This window comes from Megalops cyprinoides, chromosome 5, assembly GCF_013368585.1.
Source record: "Megalops cyprinoides isolate fMegCyp1 chromosome 5, fMegCyp1.pri, whole genome shotgun sequence".
In the NCBI taxonomy this organism is placed as follows: domain Eukaryota; kingdom Metazoa; phylum Chordata; class Actinopteri; order Elopiformes; family Megalopidae; genus Megalops; species Megalops cyprinoides.
In genome coordinates, this window is record NC_050587.1 from 14824646 (window position 1) to 14834169 (window position 9524).

A 9524-nucleotide genomic window follows, 5' to 3' on the forward strand; every position below is an offset into this window, starting at 1 on the left:
AAATGGTGTTACTACATAGGCTTTGCCTAAGGGAGCTGCAGCCACAAAAGAGAAGTAAACAGACCGCAGGCAGTTCTGTGGGGGCTCCTAGGTGTCCTGTCTGATATGTGCCCTGCGGTCAGAGTGCTATCTCTTGCCTTACACATTTCCATGATAACTTTGCCATGTGGTCAGCGCATTGTTCGTGGACTTTGCCACGTACACGTTCTGGGGAACTATATAATCTGCTAGAGATTTTTGTTTGAGAGACAGAGCCTCCAGCATCCTGTCTCCCTAGTTCCACACTTCACTGATATCTAAGTCTGCCTCCTCTTCGAGGGTAGCGCAAATTAACTTTGCCGTTTGAATTAGGCACACTATATTGTAGCATTAATTCTGAATCAATTTCAAGTTCCTGACTTGAGCAATTACTATAGTTCGATTTTATGCCAGAATGGAGAAGTACAAAGAAACTGAATTAGGTTTACATGTGAGCAATCCTGTGGAGACATTAATCAACATAATACCAGAAAAATCTCTTTTCCAGCCAATTTGGAATTACCTGCGGGAAAACCATCAGGACACATTGAGATCACCGCTCCTACCTGTCATAATCTCTGTTTCCACATACTTCATCCTGTGCCTTTTCTACACAACTCTGGATTGTCTTTGCTCTGTGGTGCCCTCGATCAACCGGTACAGGATACACGCCAGCCAACCTGTGAAGCTGCAGAATGTCCTGAAGGCTTTGGGGCTCACTTTCTACAACCACGTGGTCTTCGTGTTCCCTGCATCGGTTGCACAGTGGTACTGGAGACCAGAGCTTCCCCTGGAGGAAGTGGCACCCACTGTGCCAGAGTTCACCCTCGGCGTTCTGGGATGCATCATCCTCTTCGACTTCCAGTACTACCTGTGGCACCTGGTCCATCACAGGTCACAGTGGCTCTACGTGAACTTCCACGCCATCCACCACGAGTACTCCAGACCCTTCTGCTGGGTCACTCAGTACATGTCGGCCTGGGAGCTGACCAGCGTGGGATTCTGGACCACTGTGGACCCCGTCCTGCTCCGCTGCCACACCATTACCGGCTACGCCTTCATGGTCTTCAACATCTGGGTCTCCGTGGACGACCACAGCGGATACGACTTCCCCTGGTCCATCCACAACCTGGTCCCCTTTGGACTGTGGGGGGGTTCGGTGAAGCACGACACCCACCATCGGAGACCGACCACCAACTTCGAGCCATTTTTCTCCCACTGGGACTGGCTCTGCGGCACAAATTCAGAGTATCACCACTCACCAGCTATGGCAGCAGAGAAGAAGAAGACGCCCTCAACAGACACAACAAAGCCTATAGTGAAAAATGGACTTGACTGAGGATCAAATTCCTGTGCAGGCTTACATTTAAATTTGGTCAAATCTTTTTTAGTACGAACTTTCAGGTCTGCCGGGTGAATTGATTTACTGTGGCAGTGGAGGCAGGGTGCTGAGATGCTGTGTCATTAAAAAGAACCAGTGTGTCAGGATGTTGCGGTGAGCACTTTTATGCACCTTTTGCAACACAAACCTTTCCGATATCTCTTTAGACTATTGATAGATTTGTTCCTGTCTCTGATGGGACGTCATGATAAACATTTCAATAGACAGGGGAGTTCACACTGGTTTCACAAGAAATAAGAACCTAACCCAATAAAACATACATGTAATTCAACAGCAAAACCTTTTTTCTCCAGTTGATAGTGTAATGTGTATTGCTTATCAAATGTTTATCAAAAGGAACAGCTGTGGTGGATGTATAAATCATGTGTCAAAATCAATAATCACAGAAATAACTTTAAAGACATTTTGTTTGCCATGAATTGTGCAACAGAAAATGTCATATTTCCATCAATGTAAATATGGGTCTTTCAGAAGGTCATATGTAAATAGACAGAGGTAATTTGGACAGCGTTACTTCCTTTTTTATTCATACCAAGGAAATCTCATTCTGTGAGTCATTAATGAATTCCTACAGCATGTCAAGCCAACCATAATGCTGCATAATAATAAAAATACAGCCTTTGAAAGCATCAAGATTCTGACAATAACTCAGTGATTTATTATGAGCCTGGCTCATAGCAGAAATGCTAAGCACATGATTACAATGGAGCACAACAGGGAGAGGGAACACTGGTACAGATCTGTTCAGTTTCATTCCAAGTCCCAGCCAGGACACCATTCACAATTTGGAACGTAGGGACGTCATAGTTCTATTGCCGTGCTGTTTACAGTGCAAAGTCCAATCAGAGTCCTACTTGGGGACAATCATTTTCTTATATGCTAACAATTAAGTGAAAAACTACAGAGTCATCTTAAAAGAATGTCTGGGATTATCACAGAGCTAAAAATCATCTAGTGGCCATCATTTAATCAGTTTTATAACAGACGGTTATGTCATCCTCTGTTATGTAAGGGTTGTTTAGGCAAGAAAGCAATATTTACTGAAACAAACTTACAGTTGCAAAAAGCCATTTATGAAGAAATTTATTATGAAAGTCTAAACTGCTACCCTTGTGAAGGCACGTCAATTTGTGGCAAAAAAAACGAGTTCCTGCTGATGTTTCAAAATCAGAAGCAGATGGTTCAAGGGTTTACTGTAGAGGATATTCTGAAATGGAGAAATCAACGGTTTCTTGATCAAATATGAAGGGAGACAAACCCAGAGTGTGGCATGGGGAAAGACAGTCATAAAACATTAAATCTTATTTATGCTTGCCAATGCTATTGTTCTATTTAGCAGATAATATCTTTTTTAAAAAACTTACAGCAGTAGATTAATTTCAGCAGCTGATCATGACTTCAAATTCCAAACTGAACTGAATTCAGGACAATGTGGGCTACATTAGTGAATGTGTAAAGCTGTTGCTGCTGTTTCGGGTATGACAATTCTTTGAATAAAGGACAAAAACTACACAAATGCAAAATAGTGTTTTTAAAATCAGTACTGCTGGGCATAGTATTATTATAAATTACACCCTTCTTTTATAATGGATTTAACCAGCATGAAGGAAAGTCTTAATTAATTTCCCTAATACTTGATACACACTTGGCGCATGCTCATGGAAGTATGATGCATCTTGCATAAAGATCTGTTTTTTTTCCCCACGTGCCTACATGAGTTGTATCATGTATGCACCACATCCAGGACTCGGTTTTATGTTTGTATTTGTTTATTACAGATTTGGGATCAGCAAAATCCTTCATTTTCAGTGAGTGCCTGACTTGTCATCTCAAACAGTGGTGTGACGAGAAATAACTGAAACTAGAAGATGCAGTGGTAAGGAGGTGAAATAAAACATGACCTCCCCATTACTACAACATCTGCATCCAAAATATGCTGTACACCACAGCATTTACTTTGCCAAGGATAACCCCACAGCAGTTAACGGCAGCAGTTCCCATGATCCCGCGGACCCTGTGATGTTAGTACCGCAGAAATCTAAGGGGCAAAAAAGAAATGCAGTGCACTACATACTTCAAACAATCCACATGCTGATTCATGCAGCTGTTGACAAGACAATGCTAATGTATATGCACATTTATAAAAAAAAAATCGGCCAGATCTTACGTGTTGCATTCAGCATTCAGCTGAATACTAAAAATATCGACTGGGTGCATCCTAAACACTATGTATGTATAAATCTGTTCAGCTACAGCCATGCAAAATTTGTGACCCTCAATATTCACAAGCACAGTCTTCCTTTGATGTGGTCCCACTGTACTTTTTTGTCAGAATGTACAAAAAGCTTGATTTATTACAGTTGACTTATTGAAGTCACCTGGACAAGATAGGTAGGCCAGAGAAAGTAAATAGAGACCTTGCTGATGGTGGGGTAGAGACTGATTTGTAAACACCCATAACCACTGAATACCTAGTCACATGATGCAAAGGATGAAGATTATCAAATGCGAGGAAGCCACATAGATAACAAAGGGTAATTAGTAAGTGCTCCTACCAATATAATGAAAATACCTTTTTTGTGGAGGGCTAACACAATGACTTAGAATTTATAAAGACTGTGAGTGTGTATTTGGAAGCTTATGTGAGTATATGAGGATTACAGCTTGATTTGTCTCATCTCAGACAGCTCCTTAGAATCTCCAGCAGCTCTGCATCCGAGAGAGGCTGGAGCTGGTCCAGGTTACTGTGCAGCTGGGCTGACTACCACTTTAGATTCAAGTCATCGCATAAGGCCGAGCTACGATTTAGATCGATTCATGGCAGCCCTCACAAAATAAATAATTTGACAGCGCCTGAAATGACAGGGCTTCATTTTTTCACTTTTTATTTGAGAAAAGTACACTTCTGAAGTCAATATCTAACTTTGTTTCCAAACTGCAGGAGCGCTAGTATTTAGGTCACAATCAGCTGGTGGTGTGACAGGGTCGCTACTGCTGGCTGGGGTTCTCACACTGACAAGAAAGCCTTCACAGAAAGTGCTCGCTGCTTTTAAAAAGGAGGTGGCGCTTAGAAGAGCATAAAAACCAAATCGCGAGCCCTATTTGGCACATGGGGCTTTGAAACAAGATTGCTTGCACGTACAAACAAAAGAGAAAATAAACTACTTTTCCTTTTTCCCCCATTTGCTTCGGCTTTCTGTGGTGGCTAGCTACTCTTAAAATGACAGTCGGCAGCCTAAGAAATGTCTATTATGGGACATTTAATGTGGCCAACTTGACTTTTGGACTTCCTGAAAAATCTGTGCTGCAGCCCCTATGGGACTACCTCCACGGTAACTACCAGTGCACCCTGAGATCGCCTCTCTTCCCTGTTCTTCTGTCTGTGTCCACCTACCTCCTCTTGGTGGCAGTCTTTACAGTCTTGGATATCCTGGCACCCACCTGGCCCAGCATCAACAGGTATAAGATCCACCCGGAGAAGCCAATCACCTGGACGAACATTGGGAGGACCCTGGGCCTCACGACCTACAACCACATCATCTACATCTTCCCAGCGGCGGTAGGGCAGTGGCTTTGGAGGCCCCCTATCCCGCTGCCCAAAGAGGCGCCCACCCTGTCAGAGTTCCTGCTTGGCATTCTGGGCTGTACCATCCTGTTTGACTTCCAGTACTACCTGTGGCACCTGCTGCACCACAAAATCGGCTGGCTGTACCGGACCTTCCACGCCATCCACCATCAGTACAACGAGCCGTTCAGTCTCGTCACCCAGTACCTGTCTGCCTGGGAGCTCTTCAGCGTGGGCTTCTGGACCACTGTGGACCCTGTGCTCCTGCAGTGCCACTGCCTGACCACCTGGGGCTTCATGCTCTTCAACATCTGGATCTCGACCGACGACCACTGCGGCTATGACTTCCCCTGGTCCCTCCACAACCTGGTCCCCTTTGGCCTGTGGGGTGGATCAGTTAAGCATGATGCCCACCATCAGAAGCCAAACACTAACTTTGCCCCTTTTTTCTCCCACTGGGATTGGTTAGGGGGAACCTCATCAAGCCTCGCCCACTCGGCTGCGCTGAAAGGAAGGAAGAACAAAGAAGACTGACTGTCAATGACGCTCTGTCCTTGAAAACAAACTCTCCCAGGACGCATACTAACTTAGTCAGTGAGGAAACTGCCGACAATTTTTTGTAAAGAATTTTTCAAACATTTTTGTCTGTTTTTCTAGAAATCTTTTTATGTATCCTTGAATGTATATTTGATTGTCTAGTAAAATCTGTCCTTTGATCTTTCTAGACTGATCATTAGCTTATTGTAGGCTGTCAGGGTCTAGAGGGTTGAGTAAAAAACACCCTTCTAAAAATGTCCTATTATTTCAGCCAAGCTTACTCTCTTGAAAGGACACTGTTACCAAACAATACTACATGACACATTGAAAACAATTCTCAACTTGTCATTTGTTACAAATGTGTTATCACTCAGTTATTCCAATAAAGATGCTAAATTGATGTCATTATTTAATTTCAGGAAAACCAGCAGGATTTTTTGAATGTTGGATAATTTAAAGCTTGCTCAGAGTGGTTTCAGATGGATCAATGTGAATATGTTGCAATAAATATGAGCAAACATCTGTATAATAAGTTAATATTTTCAACACGCTCCACCAAAATTTCAAGATCGGTGTGTTGACCCTGTATTGTGAATTTTATGAATGCAAAGAAATTTGATTAAATTATCCAGAAAAAAAGATATGTGTTTAGTCAACATAAAACACAGGAAAAAACTCACCCAATCACATTAGAGGAGCAGTTATGTAAGATTTGACACTTGTCAAATTTTTATGAACACAATGAAATGGACTACTGTGATTTATGAATGTCTCTGTTGGTCTTTGGTCCCTGTGGCTCCTAGGAAATATTGCCAAACAGATATTTGTGCTCCACTCTGCAGTTTGATGCCAATATTAATTAATCATTAGCCTTTCATACACCATCAGAGGGTGGGCATGCTGACAGAGGAAGGGCAATTATCTGGGCTCTGCCAGCCGAAAACACCTTTGTAATTCCGGGATGCAAAATAACAAAAACAAGAATTCCAGTGGCGATCCAGAGCTTTTGAGGGAAATCCTGGCAGTTTTCCACGAATACTGTGCTGATCCTTCCAAACCAGTTCAGTACCTAAAATGCAAAAAAAAAAAAAAAAAAAAACACCACACGCTGCATTCACTTATTCAACAGCATATGCAACTGGTTCTTTGTATTCGGAGGAACTATTGGAATGCGGCCTGCTTTAAAAGTGTCGCGTCTGAATTCGCTTCTAAAGAACATGAATACATTACGTATCCAAAGCATGCACCGTAGTGTACTTAAATGCTTATGCAAAAGTTACATGTATTCATATCTTCGTATGCAATTTTGGAAGGACCCAGTTTAAGCGCAACAGTGCCACATTTGGCATTTCCAGTGCCAAAATACTAATTCGCATTGCCCTCTGTTGTACATTGAAGCATCCCTGTGTTTTCCACAAATTCCTGTTCTCGTCAATACATCCCTTGGTTTGCTCAGACTGATGTTTTCTGGGGAAAATGATTAATATCAATGTGCCGTAAGCACTGTAAATTCAGATTTTGACCATGGTTTACAAATATATGAAGGGCAGTGTGTCAATTCTGAATCAAGAATCATGACCAAATAAAAAGCGAGACACAAACAGAGGGAAGAAAAAGAACAGAACAGAAGCTCGGGCTGGATGACAGGTAAAGGCTCACCCCTGGACTCAGTCAACATTTGAATTTAGTCTTACAAATAAAATTGAATTTTCACGTTCTCAGTACAAACACACTATTCATTTTAGTCCTTCGCTGAACTCCCAAACTGTGCGCACTTGCATAAATCGCGAGCAGAGAACAAAGATTCATTGTAATGGTTAGTATATCTCTCATATTCAGCGCCCTATTAAGGCACGTATATCCTAAGTAACAGTTTTCAAACGAGCCCTTCCCTGTAGTAAAGGTGGGCGTACCAAGATTTGATTCATATTGACTAACGGCGTTTTCACAGAAGTCCAACTGTCCCTTGTAAGAATATGCATTCATGCTTGCTGAAATTTAAATAGCGCGCACGTTTTGTTCAACTGGTCTGTAGCAGCCTCCTCGCAAACATTTCGTAGCTAAGTTTACCATGGCCCTTATACTTAGAAACAAAAACTTAACGCTGATATTCTACTTTCCCATTGAGCTCACCGTCTCTGCTGGGGCATACTGTGGAGTTTGCTCGCTGAGTGATATTCAGTTGGTTGGCTCGATTTCAAATGTTCAGCTGGCAAGCGGGAGATGACTCTTTTGAAGCATCTTACCATTCTCACTTTAAGGTTCAGCGCTTTTACGTGTACACTCTTAAAATAGAATAATCTTGAATCGAACGTTATGGTCAACCATATAATGGAACTATACAGGGATGTAGAGTAATAGTTTTTTTTTTTTTTTTTAATTTAACATTTTTAAACAAAAAACATATTTGCAATGTATTGTATTTTCCCCTAAGTTTCATGCTTTCTGTGATTGTAATTGCCAAAAACTGCCGTTTTTTTTTTTTTAACAACGCCCCTTTATTTTCTTGCAGTGTCAAGAGCTTTGAAGTAGAGGGCTTTTAGAATGATCAGTCAGCGCCACCTGCTTGTGTGGTGTGATGTAAATTGGGATACATTTCTAAAGGAAAATAAACCGAAAGCATTCAGAAGAAAAATCATACGCTGTCAGCGTACAGGCGATCATTTCAGAAAATTTTATCCACATGTGTCGATAACTTTTCCACTCGCTCTGCTTAAGGAGCGAGCGAGAAAGAGGGATGTAATAGCCTCAGCTACCTACCAGTGACAGTGGAAAAGGTAAACGTAATTGCTGTACATTTCCATGAAGCAGACTACATGTCATCGGAAGTATCGTTGAGTAGCGTGACTACTTTGAACAAATCCGTGCAGTTACACGAAGCAACCTCTTAGTGTCGCTCAACACTCACAATTGATACCATTTTAAGTGACGTATGGTGGCAGCGTGGATAGCCAGTATTTAAATCCAGTCAAAACTCAGTGATTTACGACGTACGACAGTTACACGTCTAGTCTCAATAAGATCTTTTCTGTGGAACAGGTCAGGTATAAAGAGACAAACACCGACTGCCAGGGACAATGTGTATCTGTAGTTCAGATGACCTGGTTGCTTACCCAAACAGTAGGAGAATGCCCCTTGTACGTTTGAATGCTTTGTTTTTTATGGCTTGCACCGTGTTTCCTTGGGATTGTTTTTTTTTTCAATGAAAATGCCAGTATGTCAATAGGTCTTGTCCTAGCTGCATGATTTGTTAGGTTCACGTCAATTAGCTTTTTCAAAGTACACACAGATATACCACAAAGGTCACCATTTCATTGACCAATACTGTGGTCATTCTTCCACGAACCTTCATACCATATATGGTAATAACATTTCTTTGTTACACAAAGACGGCAGGACTGGTGTAACAGGTTCCACATCGCGCACAACACAGGAGGTCAGAAGGGACTTGTATATACATTGGCTGAACCAAAAACTGGCACAGAAAGAGTATGGAAATGGCTGAGTTGAAAGCTCTGATAGCAAGTGGTTGCATTCCCCCACAGGACACATCCCAACATGCCCGGTTTAACTGCTCTGAGGATTCCCTGATGAGTCAGTGTCTGTGTGATCAGTGCGTTCCTTTCAGTGTTGTTTACTGCGGAGGTATTTAGACAATGATCTCTCAGTCCTCTCCAGTTCCACTGAAACTTGCTGACAGGAAAAACAATCGAGATTGCTCCCAGATCTCAAGCCTGATAACCAGAGACTACACATGCTTACAGGAAAATGAGCATGTTGTTTTATTCTGGTCTTTCCATTTTATAATTTCCAAGCCAAGCCAATGTAAAGCACTCAGCATTTAGATAATCTTGATAAAGGCTCTATTTATGCTGAAACATCAGGATATTTGTACTGGCTTGTTTCTTAAATGTGAAGAAACTTGAAAACAGACAAAATACTATTCATATTTTTTTCCCCAAAGAGCATCTCTTCGTCAGCATTTGATCAAGTATATATAAT

The 9524-nt window shown here is 41.8% G+C and overlaps 2 protein-coding genes across 2 annotated transcripts; both read left to right on the top strand.

The window, feature by feature from the left end:
- Window positions 1–433: 433 nt before the first annotated feature.
- LOC118777651 (cholesterol 25-hydroxylase-like protein 2) lies at window positions 434–1357 on the top strand. The gene has a single exon (XM_036528757.1). It carries the CDS (start codon window positions 434–436, stop codon window positions 1355–1357), a length of 924 nt encoding a protein of 307 aa, XP_036384650.1.
- A 3189-nt stretch (window positions 1358–4546) lies between these two features.
- ch25hl2 (cholesterol 25-hydroxylase like 2) lies at window positions 4547–5832 on the top strand. The gene has a single exon (XM_036529875.1). The coding sequence runs from the start codon at window positions 4641–4643 to the stop codon at window positions 5517–5519; it is 879 nt and encodes a 292-aa protein (XP_036385768.1). The 5' UTR covers window positions 4547–4640; the 3' UTR covers window positions 5520–5832.
- The last annotated feature ends 3692 nt before the right edge of the window (window positions 5833–9524 follow it).